Here is a 21965-nt window from a genome sequence, read left to right as displayed (position 1 = left end):
AAGATTTTTGCTTCAAGTGCCAGAAAACTTTATAAAACTTTATTACTCTAACATTATTCCTGACACCATGTTCAACTGTGTATTTGCTTTAGCTGTTCATATTAGCCTGTTCTCTGAGAACAAGAATTGTATCTTATGCATGTCTGTGAGCCTTCAGTGTTCCAGAACACTGTCTACCCCCAGTAGGTATGTAATACTTAGCTCTTTAACGGATATTAATAAATGCTCTCTTTATTTGGGTTGGTATCCTGTCAGAGTCATGCACCCTGCAGACTGGATTTTGGAGCAAAGAGAGTTCGAGAGGACTGAATGCTTCCTCTTGACCAAGGTGGTCAAGAAGAATACCAGGGCCGCACCTAAGTTGACAGGACCCTCCTGGTAGCACTTTTGGCTCCAGTCCTTAAGAGCCTGGCACTCGAACATACGTTTTGTTTGCTTGCTTGATTTTTTTCAGTCAAAGCTCCTTGGCAACCACTGGGCTTATCTTCTGATGAACTCTACCTTGGCGAGACCAGGTTTTTAAAAAGTTGTCAATAGGGGACACGGCCCTAACGCTAACCGTGCCATTCCAATGTTTATTTGAATAATGAAAGTAAAATGTACCGCGTGAGTGTTGGGTAAAGGGTTTCAGGTCTCCATATTCAAAAGGTCTCCTACAACAATCGAGGTCAGGCCTGGCTCGGGGGCTGAGGGAGGACGGGCTGGGAGGGGAGCCGACTGACGTGCATGTGGCTGGTAATGCAGCGTATTCTGGAGAACAAGAAGAGGAGGGAGGCTTCCCAGCTGCCAAAGGTGCAGGAAGGCAAGTGAGAAATCTTTTGGAAGTTCTCTGAGCGAAGAGGCCCAAGAAACAGCCAGAAGCCAGTTCTTTTGCTAGTGAAAGCTCAAAGCCAGAAGAGAGGGGACGAGCAAGGAAAGCCTCCGCCAGGCCTCGCCATGTGGGCCAGTCCTCACTCATCTGAGCCCGGCCGCCCGGGGCCCCTCCGCGGGCACAGCTCTGGCGCTCAGCCCACGACCGCCGAAAGCCGCGGGCAGGGTGCGGTGCGGCCCGGGCTCTGCGGTCTGCCCTGCCGGGAAGCGACACAAACAGCAGCAGCTGGCTTCTTCGAGGTATTTCCTAGTGCCTATCTTCTCCTCCCTGCGGCTCACACCATCCGCTCACCTCCCTGGGGTTCTTTCCTGCTGGACGCCAACCTCATCCGCTGCACCTGCCTGCTCTGCCCAGGACACAAGAGCTCCCCCGTGTAGAGTTCCTCAAACGTGAGGCGACAGCAAAGCTTCCGAAATGTACAGGATCCCGATCTTGACAGTGAGCTCCTTCCCACCTCTTCGAGAGTTTATAGTCACCTTTCCCTCTCTTTTCTTGAACTTCTTTTTATTCCTGAGAATGGCGTTTCCCCGAACCCAAACACCCACCCTCGCCTGGGCCCTGCTGCCAGGAAGGCTGCGCTCTTCCTAGGCCTCACGGGGGGGGGCCAGCATGGCGGGGCCAGCGATTACTTGGGAAACCGTGCAGTGAGCCTTCCGGACTCCCCAGCCTAGAGCTCAGGAGCACAAGCTCTGGGGTCGGGGAGGCGTGGGCTTGAATCCCGGCTTCCCCAGGGCTCCCGAGGAGTGGGACGTCGGGCAAGCCGCCGGGCCTCCCTGGGTCTCAGTGTGTCGGTAAAGCGGGACTCACCCCACAGGTCCCAAAGCACTCGGTGCACTGTGAGAGCTCAGCCGAGACTGGGGTCACTTATTATACTCATTCCGGAGGTGGTGGTTCTGAGGGCACAGGGCATACTGAGCCAGCTGGCAGACACAAACAGGAAACCCTGCTTCCAGAATTGTGGGGACAATTTGTCCATATGTACGGGAACAAAGGAGTTACAGACACTTTAACTTTCAGAGATTGGTTTAGGAGATTGGCTGAATTTCCTCTGGTTTAGGAGAGACAAATGCAAGTTAAAAACCAGATGAAAACAGATTAACAGGAGTTAGGCGACAAAGCTTCCGTATGATGCACAGGCCAAAGCGCCGGCAGGACTGGCACCTTCGGCTTGGCAGACAGGTGTGCGCGGTGCAGAATGGGAGGCCCGGAGGCCTGCCGGGAAGAAGGTAAGCCCGGGAATCAGAACACTCGACGTCGGGGTCCAGCTCCATCCCCGACAGTGCACGAGCCTGGCTCCCACACGTAATCTCAGCGATTTCCCTATATCTGAAAAATGAGGGTTGTTGGCGGGCTCCAAAGACACCACAGGTGAAAAGCTCTTGAACAAGCTGTGAGGGATTACACGAGTCAAGTGTCCTTTTTAATAAGAATGTTGCGTCCTGAGTCTCCAGTCCTTTGTGACACTCCACAGAGACCTGCCGACCCGTGGGAGGGGTGTGCGGGGGGGCAGGTCAGGCGACTAACCTACTGACCGAGGGACAGGAAATCCAGGCTCCAGGCTGTGGTCCCTTCTGCCTCATGAGCAGCTAGAGGAACGGTGACGCTCACCGAAGGCGACAGAAATAACGGGGGAGAGAGGACGTCCGAGAGCAGTGTTCTCGGGTACTGACCAAAGTCAGGCGGAGAGAGTGCAGGGGCGGCCGTGCGATCACGCGGGGGGCACATCCCCAGAGGGCCCCGTGCACACTGCCCCCCTGCCCTGGGGACTCCGGGGGCGGCTTGCACAACTCTCTATTGAATCTGTCAATGTTGACTCGCCCTTACTCATTTACTGGGCTCTAAGAGAAAAGGAGAGCAAAAATGCCATGTGTGCCTATTCCTCTCAAAAGCTCTGAGGGGTGAACCCTCCCGTCCTGTCATTGTTTCACCCCTCTGTGAGGCCTGAGTCCACAAATATTGCTGAAGCTGATGAAGCTTGGGGGGGGCGGGTGGAGGATGTGGTTTCTTTGTGAGTTCAGTTGATAATCTCACTGTGTAAACCCATTATGCTGTTGTACTTATTTATTTGCAAAGTAAAAAAAAAAAAAAAAAAAAAAAATCAAGTGTACCAACAGCACAGAAGGGAGATAAACCTTCTTTCTCGTTCTGGAGTGGCAGGCAAGGGCGATCACAGGCAGCATGGGGCATGGACAGTGCTGGAAGCTTGCCACACTCGAGACACGCCTCTGGCATGTTGTGAGCTCGGCGCCCCGGCAGGGCCTGGCCCCGCACTGATTGGTAGCAGGCGGCCACAAAGGAAATAGGACTATAGCGGACTGTCACCACTGATCCCTGTTCTTCTAGCCTTACGAAATTTTAGGAAGATCTCACTAGCTCTATTCCTTAATAATTACACCTCTTACAGCACTCATTCTATAGCACTTCAGGCTAATGCTGTTTCTGAGCTTGTCTTCCTTCCCCCAGCAGAGTGTAAGCCCCCTGAGGGCAGGTTCTTTATCTTTCCATCCCTGCACTCCCCACAGCTCCTACAAGACCATCTTGTGCAACCCAGTCCTTCGGTAAACTGCTGAATTTGCTGTCATGGGAATAACAGATGAAGGGTCTTGGGACTAGTGTGTCACTATACAGAGATGAAAGGGTCATTCAAGGACAGTGGGCATTCCTTTCTGGCCAAAGAGATAAACAAGCCCGAGCCTCCCACACTGGCCTGCAAGGGCGGGGGGGGGGGGGGGGGGGGGGGGGGAGGGGCCTAGCATTAGAACCCCTGTTGGCGAAAGTGACAGCCAATTACCTGGTGGCTCTTTGGTAGGGTAACACTATGAGCACTCAAATTGTGTTTTGTTTTGTTTTTTATGTTAATCACCATACATTACATCATTAGTTTTTGATGTAGTGTTCCATGATTCATTGTTTGCGCATAACACCCAGTGCTCCATGCAGTACGTGCCCTCTTTAATACCCATCACCAGGCTAACCCATCCCCCCACCCCCCTCCCCTCTAGAACCCTCAGTTTGTTTCTCAGAGTCCATAGTCTCTCAGGGTTCTTCTCCCCCTCCGAATTCCCCCCCTTCATTTTTCCCTTCCTACTACTTTCTTCTTTTTTTCTTTAACATAAAATGTATTATTTGTTTCAGAGGTACAGGTCTGTGATTAAAGAACAGAATCATGTCAGGTTAAAGCGGGAAAAGATGGTGGAGCCATGGTTTCTACCGTAAAAGGGATTGTAACATACATATATACAACCAGGGTGGCTGTGGAAAAGAAAGGAGTAACTGAGCTGAGAGCCTCAGGCATGGAGCAGAAGTACTGCAGACATGAATCCCATCCTCCTTCTCTTTGGGGGCATTTAGCTTAACGTGCCCCGTTACACAGATGAGGAAAGAGAGGAGATGTGATGTGCCAGGCCCATGGTCATGGAGGAAGCTCGTGTTGTCTAAGGTAAGGACAATGGGACACCTCAGGGGAAGACGTCATTTTTTTTTTTTAAAGATTTTATTTATTTATTTGACAGAGAGAGAGACAGCGAGAGCAGGAACACAAGCAGGGGGAGTGGGAGAGGGAGAAGCAGGCTTCTTGCCGAGCAGGGAGCCCGATGCGGGACTCGATCCCAGGACCCTGGGATCATGACCTGAGCCGAAGGCAGATGCTTAACGACTGAGCCACCCAGGCGCCCTGGAAGACGTCATTTTAAACACACAGATGTCCACGCCCGCGGGTGACTAGAACTCTTGAGCAGCATGGGGTTCCCCGAGGCCAGTCGTTTCCCTACTGCTTTATCTCACTATACCAGGTCATAAAATCACAGTAATCAACTTGTGGCTTTATTCATTAAAGACAATTGTAGATGGCTTCAAGAGTCACAGAATAGGAACAGATGTTAGAAGGAGACAAGATGAATAGTATTCAAGCAAGAAAAGGCATCCTCTGTGGCTAAGTTAAAGAGAAAGTTTAAAACTAAGGGTTGCTGGGGGATCCTGGGTGGCTCAGTCGGTTGGGCGTCTGCCTTCGGCTCGGGTCGTGATCCCGGGGTTCTGGGATCGAGCCTGCTCCGCGGGAGCCTGCTTCTCCCTCTGCCTGCCGCTCCCCCTGCTTGTGCTCTCTCTCTGTGTCAAATAAATAAATCTTTATAAAAAACAACAACAACAAAAAACTGAGGGTTGCTGGAGGGGAGCGGGGTGGGGGGTGGGGTAACTGGGTGATGGACATTAAGGAGGGCACGTGATGTAATGAGCACTGGGTGTTGCAGAAGACTGATGAATCACTGACCGCTACCTCTGAAACCAATAACATATGTTAATTGAAATTAAATAAAAATAAATAAATTTTAAAAAAGAGTAAGTTTAGAGTCAACTGGGTAGAAAGAAGGAAGAATCATCTCTACAATGTATTAGCAAGCAGGGCAGGAGCTAAGATTACAATTTCTAGAAAAGCTCGTTATCAAAGGTCAGGAAAAGAAGGTTCAAGAAATAAAGGGCTTTCGGAGGGGAAGGTGCTGGCAAAGCCGGTAACGAGGCACAGCGTAGTCCTGAGCTAAAAGCTTTAGGGAGATACTTACTGCTTGATTCTTCCAGAGACCAGAAGAGATGTCTGGAGGGGATAAGGGTGGTGATGGTGGTGGACGGGACAAGGTAGGGAGATGGGAGAGGGAGGACAGAAGTAATGAGAGTAACTCAGCCAGGAGAAGAAGTAGGGGAGATCTGTCAAAAGAAGCACAGAACCATGAAGTTCTGGCCAGAAGGGAAGGCCTTAGGACTTCCTGTGGCACAAGGCAGCTGGATCTAGATCATACTCTGGATCTTTGAAAACCTCTGCCCACATAGAAACAATCTATAAAATGGGATTTAAGGCCAATTTAATTTTTACTGCTGCTGTGGACTTTGGTTCTATTAATTATCAGACACAATTCCTGTTTGCATTTAAGAGCTGTGCTCCCTTTATGTCTGCATCTAAAATAAGAACATGCTGCATACTCTTATAGAACATATAATTGTCTTAGACTTTAATAAATGAGCATTTTACAGTGGAAAAAAAAAAAAAGAAAACCTCTGTCCTTAGCTTCTACTCCTTCCTTCATGTGCACTACACTTCAAACCCATCAAACCTGCTTGCTTTCCCCCCAGAACATCACCGAGGCCCCCCGCCTGCTGGTCTTTCCCCTGGCTTTTCCCTTACAGCCAAATGGCAAATTCCTCTTCGTCCACCAAGACCCGACTCAAATGCACTTCTTGCTGGAAACCTGCGCCATTCTTCTGACTGAGAACTCTCTCTCTCCCTTCTGGTGCCCCCGCAGCACCCGTACCAGCCGACTACAGTCTGCCTCACCGTAGGCACCAAGGAGACGAGCAAGCCTGCTGGGGGCGGGGGGGGAGGGGGTGGTGGTGCTCCATGGACAATTATGGGACACAGGCGAATTCAAGCCCCCCAGCCTTTCTGTACACAGGAGTCACACAGGAGGGAAAACTGGGCAGAAATGAGAATTTTTGAAGAAAAACATTTCAAAAGGTGTTTCCATACATGGCATTCCAGGATGGGGCGGGGGGGGGGGGGAGTGGGGAGTGGACGCTGTTTGCTCCGGCTCTGCTCTGTCCTCACTGCCTTGCACACCTGGGACGTGCTTAGTCAGCACCTCCTGCAGGGAACGGGGTAACTCCTGGGCTCACGTGCCACTTAACAGCTGCTGACCTTGGGGGCAAACTACTTAATCTGTGTCTCGTTTGTCTCATTGGTGAAATGGGGACAGGAAGAGTTAACTGCCTTATAGGGTTGCTGTGAGGATTAAATGAACTTGTATGTGAATAGCAGTGGGTGTCTGGCACATGGAAAGCCCTGGAGAGATGTTCGCCATTCTCCTCCTTTTTACACCAACTACAATATGCTAATCTGGTGAAAAGCTTTCATTCACGCACGAAGCTTTTCCTCAGTATCCCTGATACTATCATCCTGCCTCTGCTGGAACACTCCCAGTGACAGAAAGCTCCCAGGCTGCTGCAGCAGCTTATTCTAGAAAGTTCTTATGAAGGTCTTCCACAGGAGTTGACATTTGCTGACACTTCTATCCTGATCTTGGTCCTGGCCCATAATACGGACTCCAGAAAGCCTAATCCCTTGTTCCATCATAACCATCCTTGTGGTTATGATGGTTCTCCTTAGTTTCTTTTTTCCTCCCAAGCCTAAACATTGCCAGGTCTGTCAGCCCTTCCACATATGACCTGGTTCTGAAATCTCCCACCATCCTCTGCCCACCTACAAATACAGCAGCCACAGGCGAACACAGTCTGTCTGACTGGTGCAGGCCGCTAAGCCGAATGGCACCCATTTGCTCAAAAACCCAGGATTCTAAACTGTTTTAGGCAAGCACATGTCCCTCCCTAGCCGTGCATTACTAAGCACAACCGGAAAGCACCAAGTCTTCTTCATAAACTGATTCAGAGCAAGGCCTCTGTCCTGCTCTGTTCCATGGGACCTAATTCCCCAGGAGTTTGTGTGTTGACCTTAAAGGACAGGCCAGGAGATGCAGGTAGCTCCAAGAGGGGGAGGATGGAAGGTGTGCTCGGTTTCAAGATGGTTTATTTTCTGGATAGGCTCATTTTCTGCGATCTATGTTGATGGGATGGATGTCAGTGCAGCTTTTGTCTCGGATGAATGCTAGGATGACGATGGGAGAAGATTTTCGGAGTATAACTGACTGCTGGTAATCCTAATCTCCTTCAGGATGGAAATGAACGTACTCATGCATTATACAAAGTGATGCAGGAAAACACCGGGGATCCCTTATGACGCTGGGATATTCTGTACTTAGCTTGTTAATGAGAGGAGCAGAGTAATAATAATGCCTCACATTTCCATCATCCTTGCTGAGTAGCAAGTGCTTCTCTCATCCTCACATGTGTGTGCGCACACGCATTATGTGTAAACACAGCACATACATGCATGTTTTTATCTTCCCAAGTACTCTGCAAAGCATCATTATTCCTCCTGCCCATTTTTCACAGAGGAGAACTTAAGAACCTGGGTTCAAGGTTACGGCATTCGTGATAGAGGCGAGTCTGGAATCGAGGGGCGTTTTTGACTCTTGGTCCAACACCATTTACACAAAGCCGTATTTCCTTAGCACTGGCTGATTTTGTTCTGCTGCAGAAGTTAAAGTGGGCTATTTTGATGACAGGAAATTCTGGTTTCCAAAGAACCATGGTACGAATAGGAGAAATGGGAACTGTCCTTACCGACTGGATTATGTAAGCGCTAATTTCCTATCGCTATCTTTTTATTTTGAAAGCAGTCCCCTTAAGGACCAGTACCCGTTCCCTACATCCTTCTCCCCCACAAGGTCCTGCAGGTCTTCTCAGGAATTCTTTTTCTCTTAGGAACACAGAGCCCTGACTGGAAAAAGACACCGTCCCTGAGTTACGTGAATTCGGGCAGACTGGCCCGGCACGCTTACCCCGAAGGGGCTCTTACCTCGGCTGGACACCTTATTTCTACTGAATGCAGCAGCTGACTGATGTCGGTAGGGATGCATCCCCAACTCCTGCGTGTGGCTCACAGTCCCCAGTAAAGACTCGGGGTCCCCGGGTCCGCCAGTACTCAAGAGCAGGGGGCTGTCGCGGCAACCTTTGGTCACTGTGCTGGAGCTCTTCCTGTCCGGGAAGCTGTCCTTGGCCGCCTCACAGGAGCACTCCTCTTCCATGCTCTCGGAGCGCAGGAGGGCCGGCTGCTGGGCGAACCCGTGCGCGGGGCTGGGGGGCGCGGCCGGCGCCAGGCATTCCTGGGCCCTGATCTGTAGGAGATGCTGGGGGCTGGTGTGGTGGTGCTGATATGAGTCAGCATTCTGATACGGTAAAGCCTGGCGCTCTGTCATGGTCTGTCCCCCGAGACTGGGAGCCAGGCTCCCCGCGTCCCCCTGGCTCATGTGCCGGAACAGGTCGTGGTAGTCCTGCTGCGGCCGCTGCCTCTTCACGAGCTGCGCGAACTCCGCCGGGGGCAGCCGCATGTCCGAGTGGCCGCTGAGCGAATGCCGGGGGGAGAGCAGTCCCTGGAGGATGTGCGGCACCTGCTGGTGTCTCGTATAGTCTGGCGGCGTGGGGGACAGCAGGGCCTGCTGCAGGGCCGACGCCGCATAGTGCGCTGGCTGCTGATGGGCGCTGGGAGGGAAGGTGGGGAATTGGTCAAGTGGAGGGACTTTCAGGGCTTGGGTTGGAGGGAACCCCACTCCTGTTGAAGGGCTGTAGCTGCTGGGGGAACCCCGGGACGGGTCCGAAAACAGATGGGGGTGTAAGTGCGCCTGGTCGTAGTTAGCAGGGGAGAACCGATTCCCGTTCGAGCTGCAGACACAAAAGGGAGTGAGTACCAGGCATCCGCGTGACAAGTGCGCTAGAGTCCCCTGGGGAACAGCTACTCCTCTTCCTCAGTAGGGAGCCCCCCCTCCCCGGGACAGGGAAGTGCGGTGTGACGGGGAAGATGGGGATGCACGCAGCATCCCGACTCGTCCTCGCATTCGCTTCTCCGGTCACCTCCGGGGGACACGGGGCACCGTGTGGGGGACAGCTCCAGCTCCAGCTTCAAGAGAGCGACTTGGCCTATTTTACAGCATCTCTGAGCTACTAAGAAGCACCAAGCTCTTAGAATAAGAGTGACAGAGGGAAAGAATCCTAAAAAAATAGACAAGGGGTCTGGCATTTTTAGAAATTCCTCTAACAGGCCATTTTCTTCTTTGGAGACAAATAGGAAGGTAGCTCTGTCATTTTCCTTCTCTGTCTCATTATTAGCACTTTGATCCTGGGTCAATAAACAGGTTTCAAGTTCATCCCACACCCACCCCCGATTTGGGAAAGGGTGAGACGAGCACAGCCCAGCCAGACTCACTCTCCTCCCCTTCTCCTCTCTCGCCCTGCTAAGGGGCTTCCTCCCTCCTGGATCACCTGGACAGACGGCCGGTGCCTGCCCGCAGCCTTACCTGTGGGCCTCTGCGCTGTCGGCACTCAGCTGCTTGGACAAGGGGCGGTGCCCGTAGCTGAAGGTGGCCATCAGGCTGGTACGGTGCTGCATCTGAATCTGGCTGGCACTGGGGCTGATGGAGAGGCCTCGCCCGGCAGAGCCTGCAGCTGTCCCCGGCATGCTGCTGAGCATGTCAACGGGCTCCTGTACTTGGATGGTCACCTGCTGGGACTGCGGAGGCTGCTGGAGGCCCAGGCAGGTTAGGGCCACGCTGGGAGGAGGGGAGCAGTTCTCGGGCTGCTGCTGGAAGACTGCGCCTCGGGACGGTAAGCCTGGAAACTGGGAGGGCGACGCGGCGCCTGGAGAGAGAGGAAACCCAGCGTGACCCGATGCCCGGGTCACCTGCCGGCTGGAAGCAGGAGGAAATGGCGAGGACACTCACACTGGACACCGTCTAGATCAGCGCTTCGCAAACTGCAGCGTGTGGAGAACTTGTGAAAACACAGATTTCTGGGTCCTACCCGCAGAATTCTGGGTGGGGTCCAGGTGGGGCCCCAAGAATTTGTATTTTCAGTAAGTGGCTCTGAAAGGTGGTCCTGGAGTATTCTTTGAGGAGCTCTGATCTAGGGCAGAGCTTAGCAAACTCAAACGGACATACGAATGGCCCAGGGATCTTGCTGAAATGCAGACTGTGATTCAGTATGTCTGGGGTGGGGCCCGAGACTCTACTTTTCCTGCTGATACCGTTAGTCAGGGGACCCCACATGGAGTAGGAAGGGCCTAGAGACCAATCCAGACTCTTCAGGGGCTCTAGATTGTGTGGCGTTACTTAAGAGATTACCAGTTTGGGGAATACTAAATCCTCAACTCATTGGTCTCTAAAGACCCGTACCAATTCGGGTATACTCATCTCAACCTCCTCCTAAACACCCACAAGAGAGGACCCCACATGTACGATGGAGAACCAACTAGAGGCATGACGGTAAGGGAGGTTCTGGTAGCAGCTTTTTTTATTTGGTAGGGTCGGAGGGAGTTTTATTGAAAATAATTGTAATAGTTACCCTTTATTGAGAACTATCTTGTGCCGGAGACTGTTCTAAGTGTTTTTCATGTATTTATTCATTAAATACTATTATTATCCCTATTTTACATTTGCAGAGGCTAAGGCATGCAGAAGTTAAGTAACTTACCTGAGGCTGCACAGCTAAGGTGCTGGTGGGACCAAGATTCAAACCAAGGCTGCCGGGCTCGAGAGCCTATACCCTTAAATACTATTGCACACCCGCAACACTCGAGGCTAGGACTCATTTTCTCCATGTGGCTTATCATGGTTCAGTCTAAACCTCCACACTCACCGTGAGACTGGATCATGGCACTGCTCATGGGGGGAGGACTATTACTGGGTGGTCTGAAGAGATGGTTGCTGGGGTGGTTGGGGGGTGGGCTTGAAGGCTGAATCCTTAACCTTAAAAAACAACAAAACCAGATAAATAAGTAAATTTCCTGAGGTGACAGTATAACCTTGACTTTACTCTCAGCCATACGCTACACATAAGCAGAAACGATTTCTTTTTTAAGTTTTGATAAGCCTCCAGGCTAGAAAAACATACGTACATCCCCCACCACAGTGTACGCAGACCTATCCACATCTTAGTTCACCAGACTTCCCAGACAAAGAGAGGCAGAGGGCATGTGGGCCTGGGTCTTGGCCGGTATGCCTGTCAGATTACTTTGTCTGTGGGGCTAAGAAAAGGAAATGGCATGGGACTGAATACAGTTAGGATTTCAGGGAGGCAGCTAACATTTAAACTGATCTCTCTGCTTTTCACAGAGGTTCTTCCAAGATGAATGCTGAAGTCAGTCAATCCCTCCCATAAGAGGCAGGCCAAGGATAGCAATTAAGAGACAACGGCTGAGGCGTGAGACCAGTGATTCATTACCTCTGCAGCTGGTGGGTAAGAAGGGCTGGCTGATTTTCACATGCAGCCTGAAGAGGTGGAGAAGGCTGAGGAGGACAGATAGAATCCTAAACATACGGGGGAAAGGAGAAAAATAATTGTCAGCTTGAGGATCAATCAGAGCTATTCTCGGGAAGGGAAGAAACAGAAAGAACTATCTGTGACTGAGGTTTATGCTTTTGTGGTTCGTCCAAAAGTTTGATTACCTTTACTCAAACAAGTCAACCATAAACATAACTCCATTCTGCCCTGCGTGATCTCCTCCCAAATTCACAGGCCACGCAGCCTGAGAGCAAACTCCAAACAAGCCGGAGCGACCAAGAGGGAAGGCCTACTTGGATGTGCTGCTGGAGGATGTGCTGGTGCTGCTCCTGCTGGTACAACACATGCTGCTGCTGGGTCTTCTCCCGGGCTCGCTCATCAATGTGCCCCCCGTACATCTTCTGCAGCTGCTCGCACTCCTGAAGGGAAAGCAGGTAACACAGATGGGGCGCAGCCGGGCCCGCCCCGTGCAGGGCCGTCAGCAGATGCACATCTGCCCCAAGGTCTCAGGGGCAGGAAGAGCCCCAAGAGAAGAGCAGTGTCCTTAACGAGCAACCGACCCAGCTGTACATAGGTATTCGTGTCCTAAATACGCTCACGTTCCGTGCCGGGTGAACGAATGGAAGACACCAGGGGTGGCCTGTGGGCCAGTGGAAGTGTCCGGTGTGAAATCTGTGTGCAGAGCACCTGTCGCTTGAAGCCTGGTCATCGGGAAGGCAGAAAGGAAACTGGCCCTTAACGGAAGCCTGGAGGTACCCTTCCTTCCTCTGGGAGCCCCATCCCATACCCACTGCAGACCATGCCAGGTGGCAACAACGCCGAGCAGGCTGCAGCAAGACCCAGCGCCCATGACTCCTGAGAGGAATGCCAAGGCTGCTTAGAAGCACCTTCCCTGGGGCTTCCCACCGAAGCCCATGCCCAGGAATCCCTCTCTGAAAATTACAGAGACGGGAGGAAAATCTAGGCCCTTCGGGGGTGGGGGACGTGGGGGCCGTTTGAGCCTGGGGAAAGCCATACGTACCAAGGAGTAGGGAAGGAGCGTTAGGAAGCTACACGGATCTGAACCTTGACGGGGACGGGGCGGCGATTTGCCCGCCCGCTCCTGCACACGCTACTGCTCGGCGTGCCCGCGCTTCTCCGGAGGGGCTGCCGCCCCCGCCATTACCTGCTGCAGCTGTCTGATGCTACTGCTGCTTGCCAGCTTCTCCAGGTGAGCTTTGAAGGCCTGGACGCTTGCGGCCCCGTCTGAGAACCGGCGCACGGGGGAGAAACGCTCCGTGGGGAGGTGCAGGCTGCTGGAGTCCTTGTAGGTGGAGCTGAATACATGGGAAGAGAAGGTTAGGGACCAGGACTCAGCGGCTCGGACCAAATCACCCAGGGACGGCTGTTCCAGAACGCAAAGGTGGCTGGCTGCTCGAGCAGCCCTGCGCATTACGCCATCTCCAGGCCGTCTCCAGAGGCCGGCCGCGGCCCTAGCCTGCTGCCCTTCTGAGAACTCCAGCTGCACAGCTTCCACTTCCACTTACCTTTAGCTGGCTTACTTTCCAAGCCTGGTGAGGTCCTGGGATCAAATACATCCAAGTTCTTACAAATATACTAGGTCAGAGACAGGAGCTTCTCAGTGGCCCTCAGGCCAAGCTGCATAGGAGATCTGGCTTTTATAATCACGTCTGTCTAGTGCCTCTCGAAATCTCGAATCCACTGTTTGACCCAGTTTTCCCTGAGCAGCACTCTCCGAATGACCAGAAGGAAACTATGGTCAGCTTTGTGGCAAAGGCCTGGCTCGGAAGTCAAAGGTTCTGGGCTAGAAAGTGGAGGGTGGAGGTTCAAACAGGAGGATGGGGGGACTTTTGAGCCCCAGATGGAGACGGCACACTCTCAAGGAATGCGGGCCTCAAGATCCTGCGTGTGTACCTGGTCAACGCAAATACAGTTGGCCACTGTGAAAATTAACTTCCCAAGCAGCACGCCTCCCCCCAACCTCCTAGCGAAAGAGGAATCGTGTGGACAAAAATCCCACTGCTCAGTCAGAACAGAGCCGGGATCTTACAGAAAGAAAGAACAAGCTGTCGATAAGGAATGCCGAAGACAGCATGGGAGTTAGACGCTAACACCTCGACCCTTTACCTAATCAGAAAGAGATGCTTATGGGTTGAGGTAAGCAGATAAAAGACTGCCAAGGCAGCATTCCAGCAGCTGATAGAAAGGACCAGGGTTTCATGTCCAGGGCAGAGATGGTATCACACCAAACTATGGGTGAAATGATGTACCCCCTTGCCAGCTACTCACTCTGGACTGAAGCAGAGCAAGGCTAAGGAAGCAGGTGGACAAGCGAGTTCAAATACAATGCAGACGGGGAGGGTTGGGGGGGGCGGGGGGGCTGCTGATGACTGTGCGGAGTGGTCCAGGGTTGTGGCCGTGGGGGCAAGCCCTTTACCCTCACTTTGCTAATGATGACTTCGGTTTCAGGCTCTACCGGAAGCTCGACACAGTGGTGCGCTGATGAAATGAGCACAAACACACATGTGTAACACAAAAGACGCATGGTTTTGGCAGACACTCTCCAGAAATGGGGATCACGAAAGCTGCCCTCGGGAGCACTTCCTCCGTACTTCCTATGTTTCTACTTCAGGGGTCTGGAGTCAAAGACAGCAGATATTATTTTCTCCTAACATTCGACCCTTACGCTTTCGATATTTTCTGATAATGGACCCATTTCTGATTCACTCAGAAAGCTGTGTTCTGCAAGAGGTTCATTCAGCCTGTCTGCACAAAACCCACCCTCCCCCCTCAGAGCCGCTCTCCCAGGCCCGGGTATTTCGTGACTTTTCCAGAAGCTCGGGTTGTGCAGAGACTGACCCTGGTCAGTCGGGCACTGGAACTTCAGAGGAAGAGTTCTGATGGAGTTGCTCATTTCAGAAGCACTCACAGGATCCATTGTGTTTTATTCTTATTTGCAATCATGTTCAAACTCAGGACAGCCCCATATCAGGCTGACGTTCCCACTACACTTTTCAAATAGGAACTTGGTTCCCCACCTAGATAAAATCCATCCGGTGTTCGCTTTTTAAAATCACGCTTTTTTTTTTTAGCTTTTAAAATTACACATTTCCAGGATCGAAACGGTTGATCAGAGCCCTCTTCCGTCTCCATGTTGGATTTCATGAATTACACCCCAGAAGAATAGATGTATATATGCTACTCTTGAATCATTTCCTCTAGAAAATGAGAGGAACTCAATAATCTGTCTAGGCCACCCATTTCCAGTGTTTTCTGGCCCTGCAAAGGCGCTCTTGTCCTCTGCAGACTACCTTCAGTCTCTCGTGCTGCCGTGTTTTTACAGGAATCCCACCAAGACAGGCTGAGTTGCATAAATGCCCCACCTTGCACAATCTGCCACTCATCAAGTATTCATTCCAGTTCAAACTGGCTTGGCCACAGGAAACCCTTGAAACACTCCACCACGAGTGTTCACACGAACACAGACAGTGGACACATTTCCAGCAGGCAAGGCCCGGACGGTGACTGTAGGCTGGGCGGCAACCACACACACAGGGAGCTGGGGCCGACGTAGCCTTCCTCACTAGACACACGGACACAGGGTAGAAGACCCGTGAGAGAGGCTGTGGAGAGGCGCCGATCTCCACGTTTCCCCCGACAGGAGGGTCTCCTGAGGAACACGGACAATGAAACAAGCACACCCGAGGGACTTCGGCTGGACAACAGACCCTGACAGAGGCTCAACAACTGCCAGGCTGTGGAGGCAGGGAAGACAGAGACAGGGAGAAAAAAGAAATAAAGGTTCTCTTGGCTAACAGTGGTGAGCTCAGCGTTGTTGAGAAATCATGGAAAATTGAAGCCGGGGGGGGGGCTTGGGGGGGGGAGGTTGTGGGAGGGCACCTCTCCAACCATCACCCCAAGTCCCTTCTCTTGCAGTGCCCTCACAGTGTAGGTCTGGAGAGATTTTCCTTAGGAAAATACTGTCCTTCTGCGCCGGAGTTTTTGTTGGAGAGCCGTCATTCCTGCTACTCCGACCAGACCATTCTGACTGTTATTCACAGTCGTCTCTAATAGCTTATCTCCCTTCTCCCAAGAGTGCCAACAGGGCGCTAATTCAGACTCCGTCTGCGCAGAGTCCACGGTCTCTGCTGATTATAAGGACGCCCGATGGGTAACTCACCACAATAAAAACATTATGTCAAGCTTGCCAGTGTGAGCTGGTTATGAGATTTCATAACAACACATTTATAAACTTCATTTCCTTGGAACCTGACTCCTTTTCAACTTTCTCAAGTAAGACTGCTTTCATTGGCCTCCCAGCAAGATTGAAATAAAATAAGCTCAGCAGTTGGTGGTGGCCTGGAAAGTGTGGCCCACGAGCTTGGGGACAGCTTTAGAGGGGACACAGCCAAGGGTCTTAGTCATCAAAGTATTCACAGAAGGTAATCACCTTCTTAATCTAGCCAAGTGTCACGCCCCTGTGCTTCCAGGCTTACTTGGATATTCAGTTTTAAGAAGTTTTCTTGGCCAGGAAGAAGGTTAAGCTTGTTATTTCTTCAAGAGGATGAATTACAAATGTAAGAGAGACCTAGTAAAAGATTTCAGCCATCAGAATATGCAAGAATGACTTCTTGAGCACAACACTCAAGAGAATGCAGTACCTCTGCTCTACCATTCACAAAGGGATGTACCTTCCTCCATGTCCAAGCTCACTGTTCAGTGGTAACATGGTAAGATATGCTCATTCTTTTGAAGGTGATGGGTTATGAATGGTCAAGTCTACCGATAAGGCTACAGATCCTCCCATGTCCAGCTGTCCTCTGAGAACTTCACTTCCTCGCAGGTTTCAAGTTCAATTTCATCTATGAGTCAACACCTAGAATCACGAGAATGAACTGCAGACCGTAAACATGTCTACGAGGTAATGGGAAAGAAGAATCTCACATGGCCCTGTGCACTGCTTAGTGCAAGGAGCTGAGAAGATGTAAGCTCAGGATGCTACTTAAAGCCTCGATGCTCGTCACCATCACTGTAAGATTAGCAAGAAGGGTGCCTGCCCGATGAGCCTCAAGGAGCTCACATAGCTCATGTGGCTACTCACCGATGCTGATCAGGTACCAGGTGAGGGGGCCAGACCCGGGAACGGAAAGGTTGCTGTCCTAGCTGCCGTTGTAGGTCCGGTGGGATCTCAGCTGTAGGGTTGGTCATGGCCAGTGTATGTCTTTTGGACCTATTTGCCAAGTACCTGCAACAAGCAGGAGCACATTTCATAGTAAAAAAGACAGACAGGAATATTCCTCTGCAAGAAGCATTAGAAGTTAATCCAAAGCACTCAGAATGAAATAGTGCCAGAGCAAAAAGGGCTCCATGGCAAACAGACCCCTGGCTGGATGAAAGTGAAATATGGTCAGCTGGCCAAGAAAAGCTGGCTTACCACTCAAGTGGCTGAATTTCGAACCTAAGAGTAGCCACTAAGAGAAGAGAGAAAACAGATGTAGCTCACAAAGAAGACTGATTTTCCTTCCTTCATTCCATTCGATAGAAGGATTTATTTCCCACTTGCTTTTCTTCTTGTCCCTCCAAATTTCCAAAATACAAGTCAGAGGAAATGAGCCCTAAGTATTATTCCTAGAGATGAGCCAAGAGAGACAGATATTCAGAAGGACTCCAAGTACGTCTCTAGATCCCAACGGCCCCCCCAGGTCTTGAGATTGTCCTCATTTACAAGTCACAGCAAACAGATCCTTCCCTTTGAGGATGAGTGATTTCCAAAACTACCCCTCCTCTCATGCCCCATGATTGTAAGTCAATCATCAGAGAAGAAAAACTGATGTTGTCCCAAGGGAACCACATTCTCTAGAGGATGAAGAAACGAAACTGCATGATATATTCAGAATTGGTTTTTTTGGCGGGGGGGGGGGGAAGGCAAGGCAAGAAAACAGAAGTTTCAAAGCTAAGGAGTTGACAAGCTGATGACTTTCGTTCTAAAGATCTATCGGATCCACTACTTAGTTAATACCAAAAATAAGCCATGGGTCCCCCTCCATCTAGCTGACGGCTTCCTTGGTCACTGTGCTCTTCTCGGGCATGCATAAAAGAAGCATCATCCCTCTCCATGACGTCAGGACTGATGGGCACTTTACCCTTTAAATGTTGGTCTAAAGAAGAAAGAAGGTGGAGCTGGAGGAAGGAAAGTCCAAGACAAAGAAGATAAAGTGAAATGCTACTGTATAATGAAGGGACAAAGGCAGTAAGTTTCCTAAATTTTTTTTTTCATGGCACCAGCAGGGGCCCATCTGCGACATCATATACCCTATTATCAGCAAACTATAGAGACAATAGCATCGAGAGGGGGGAAAAAAAAAGGTTACGACGATTTTTCTTCTATTGGCTAAACTGTAGGAGGAGCTGGCCCACCGGCCACCACCTTGTTCTCCACTCTTCTTTCCAAACGGGGCCAGCTTCTTTTTGAATAGCAGCCCCCATACAGAGCTACGGTGGGTAAGAAGAGAGTACTGGCCAGCCACCGTCAGGTTCTGAGAAAGTGCTCCTGCTTCGTTCTTAACTACTTTGCCTCTTTCAGCTAAAACCAGTTAACAGACTATGCAGCAATTAGTGGTACGTAAACTCGCCAAAGGGTGAGCCGTGAGTGCTTGAATACCCATTTGATAAAGACACCCAAAGTTTCCCCAGGAGCCCGTGAAAACCATTTTATTTCAACTTCCCTCAAGGGAAAAACATATAATTTTGAAGAACACCTGTATTTCTGGGAAAATACATGCTGGATTCTGGTCAAACCCCCCCTCCCCGGAAAATAAGAAAGACGACTCCCACAAGGGGGCATGCATGGAGCTGCGGACCACGGCTAATGGGACTGAGGTAAAACGAACAGCACAGCATGCCTGATGGTCACTGCCGTTTTCTGTGAATTAGGCATCTCTCAACAAGGTTCTGCCAGCAATAGATATTTGCATCTGTCCCTGGCCCGAATCCCATATTCTTTTTTTCATTATCTCTTTGTTGGTACAAGGGGATGGAAGAAGCATACAGCACACAGTATGAGAGGTATTCATTCTCCTGGAAAGGAAGAGTCCATGCCAGAGGTCCATGGCCAGACTAGCTAGGATCACTGTCATCCCAAATCTCCAATTCCTTTTCAGTAAACAGTTCTTGGCAGGTAGGAGCAGGCTTTGCGCCTTGTGAATACTATCAGAGTTGCAATATGAAGGCGGGGGGGCAAATAAGGAAGGAGGGAGGAGAGAAAAAGTTCTTATGGTTATTGCTGTCACTTAGGGGACTTCCAATGGCGCTTACAGAAATGACATTTTCTGGGTAGTCTTCTGTTACTTCCATGTGGGAACACGCCATCTGGCTTGAGCAAAGAGACCACACAAATGTTGAAGCTGCACTGTGCCACCTCCTTGGGCAGAGGTGACCTTTCGTTGGTTGCAGGGGAGCCTGCCCAAGGACGTTCTGCAAGCACCGCCAGATGTCACATTACCTCTGCACAGCTTCCTGATCCGGCTCCCCGTCCGAGCTCTCCTCGTCCACAGGGGTAACTGCCGGCACCGCCTGCGGGGAGACAGGAAGGGAAGCTCAAGGGGGCGCTTCTTCCGGAACACCGCCTGTTCCAGAAACGGGGACGGGGACAGGCCTTTCTGTTCGTTTTATTTACAAAACCTTTCTAGGGCCCCCGGGTTATACGGAACTTTCATAGGCCTTTCTAGCTTTCCATTTTTACCTCGCTCAGGTGATTTTAATTTGCATTTCTTCCTCTGATTCATCTTTGTTCACTCATCCAACAAAGAGCTGAGTGCCTACCATGTTCCAGGATGATACAGGAATTAACATAGGTCTTGCCCTCATTTTACAGTCTAGCGGAGGACAGAGCCAAGGAAGCAGACAATTACAGAATGGCATGACCTGATCCTCTACTGGGGCCCTTGAGAATCGAGGAAAGCATCCTGGAGGATGGGACACTTCACCTGAAACCTGAAGGGTAAACAGGAGCTGGCCACGCATAGAGGAGAAGGCTTACAAGCCTCTGGGGTTTCTAGGCTGACAGAAAAGAGAAGGCCTGCAGGTGCCTGGGGACCTGAAAATATAGCAGAAGCTTGTTTACCTGGAACTTCTAGGAACTGGCCTGTTGTTTCATATTAATGTTATCACCAGCGTTTAGATGTCGCTTGTGCCAAAAAAGCATCATGGTTTTTTAAAAGTACATTTTGGTACATAACATATAATTGTGTAGTTGCAATTCAATGCTTTAAAATAGCTATTACCCACCAAAACACATACGTGAAACGAGAACCACCACAATGCATGCATTATCGTGACTCTCCTCATCTACATGAGCACTTTCGAAGGCTGTGCATCCTTCATAGCTCCTCACAGCCTGGTGGCTCACATAATCACCACGCCTCAGGGACTAGAGCAAAAACTGTCATACTTTGATTATTATGAAAGAGCTTTTTTAAAAATGGAAGATCATTACAAAACAGAACGAAAACTTTGGGAATAATCCCACTGTTTAAATGCTAGGCTGTCTGGATCCCTTACTACAGTTCCACGAGACTAGAGTGAGCAGGGTTCGGCAGGACGTGGCGACAGATGAGGCAGGAGAGGGACAGAGTAGCCAGTTACAGATGGCTTTGAATGCCACATTAAGTAGTATATTTTGAGGAAGAGCAGCGGTGAATCACAAGGATTTTTCGGCAGGGATAGTATGTTATAAGATTTATACTCTAGAAAGCTAGCTTGCTTGGGTTGCAGTGTAGAAAGGGCTGGTGGTGGGGATGAGGAGAAAAGACTGGAGGTAAGGAGGCTAGTGAGGAGGCCCCTGTGTTAAGTCTCGGCAAAGGATGACAGTGATGAAAGGAAGGAGCAGTGGGGGAGGACAGAAGGAAGGCGCTGGATAACTGACTTGATATGGGGATGAGGGGGAGGGAAGAGTTAAAGAGAAATCCCACATTCCTAGCGTGTGTGACCAGGAGGATGACATGCCCATCACTGTCACCCAGGAGGAGAAACAGGTTACCTGCAGTCATTTGAGGATATGTCAAATTCAAATTTGAGGACATGTCAAGTACTAGTAGGATAACCAACTAAATCTATGCAGTAGGCGGTCATCTATACGAAGTGGAGAACTCAGAAGAAAAGAGGGATCTGGGCTGGAGAATCATTTGGTAACAGAAATTATGGGAGCAGACAAGGATCAGCCAGAGAGCGTATGTAAAATGAGATGGAAACAGGGCCTAAGATAAAACTGGGGTTTCACCAACTTCAAAAAACAAGCAGAAAGGGAACCTTAAAAGGAGAGGCGGGAAGAAAATGAGAATATGGTGTCACAGAAGCCAAAAGAAGACAGTATTTCAAAGAGAAAAAAAACGGTCAACAGTGACTGATACAGTTGGAAGGCCCAAAAGATCAAAAACGTCCACTGGATTTATCAACAAAAGCTTGTTAGTGACCTTGGCGAAAACAGTTACAGTGGACAGAGGAGGTCACTCCACCTCCCACAAAGCTGTTCCTGATCCTTCATAACCCGCATCGATCTGGTCCTTCCCTGAACGCCTCTGCCACCACCTAGGCCACGGGACACACTATGGCGCTTGCTTACTCACACATGGTCCTTTACTATTATTCCAACACCGCACATATGCTGATCCTGTCTTCCCAACATGATAAGCTCAGTGAGGCCAAGAACTATGAATACGATCCTTTCCTTTTCCCGACAGGCCTGTTACTGAAAGCGGGGCCCATGGTGGACCCGTATCAGTCCACAAACTGTTCTGTTACCAAATCCATGATAAGGTTAGTAGAGAAATAAAGAGTAAGCTTTTAGAAACTTTTATAGCAATTTAACAGGGTAATTTTGTCTGCTGAAAATTTAGCCTTGTATTTTGTATGTTTTAAAATTTTTGTATCTCTAATAATTCACTTTTGTTGTATTTTACAAAAGTATTAATCCCATGATGGAGTGAAGGGGGATAAAGGTCCTCCACCAGAGGTACGTTGAGAAGCACTGCTCTAAAAACACCCAGGAAGGGCTGTGGGTATGATTAGCACCCAACTGTATGGTCCTGTGACAGTGAAGAAGGAACAAACGAATGAATGAATGAATTGGTTTACCTATGACAAGAAAATAACCGGAAATAAA

At 50.2% G+C, this 21965-nt stretch overlaps 1 protein-coding gene across 7 annotated transcripts in view; it reads right to left on the bottom strand.

Moving 5' to 3' along the window:
- SIK3 (SIK family kinase 3) overlaps window positions 1–21965 on the bottom strand; it is a 237451-nt gene that overhangs the window by 4489 nt on the left and 210997 nt on the right. For 4 of the 7 annotated variants that reach the window (XM_036104473.2, XM_036104474.2, XM_078058967.1 and 1 more), the window contains 8 exons: window positions 19308–19378; window positions 16908–17051; window positions 12972–13122; window positions 12100–12225; window positions 11747–11832; window positions 11162–11271; window positions 9826–10165; window positions 8331–9193 (listed from right to left, as the gene is read on the bottom strand). In XM_036104473.2, the coding sequence (XP_035960366.1) occupies window positions 8331–9193; window positions 9826–10165; window positions 11162–11271; window positions 11747–11832; window positions 12100–12225; window positions 12972–13122; window positions 16908–17051; window positions 19308–19378 (1891 nt within the window). The remainder of the gene's footprint in view (window positions 1–8330; window positions 9194–9825; window positions 10166–11161; window positions 11272–11746; window positions 11833–12099; window positions 12226–12971; window positions 13123–16907; window positions 17052–19307; window positions 19379–21965) is intronic. The other 3 variants (XM_036104476.2, XM_036104475.2, XM_036104477.2) reach the window with 3 other exon arrangements.

This window comes from Halichoerus grypus, chromosome 11 (assembly GCF_964656455.1).
Source record: "Halichoerus grypus chromosome 11, mHalGry1.hap1.1, whole genome shotgun sequence".
NCBI lineage: Eukaryota > Metazoa > Chordata > Mammalia > Carnivora > Phocidae > Halichoerus > Halichoerus grypus.
Note: the sequence above shows the minus strand (reverse complement) of the source record. Positions and strands in the feature narration are given on the sequence as shown.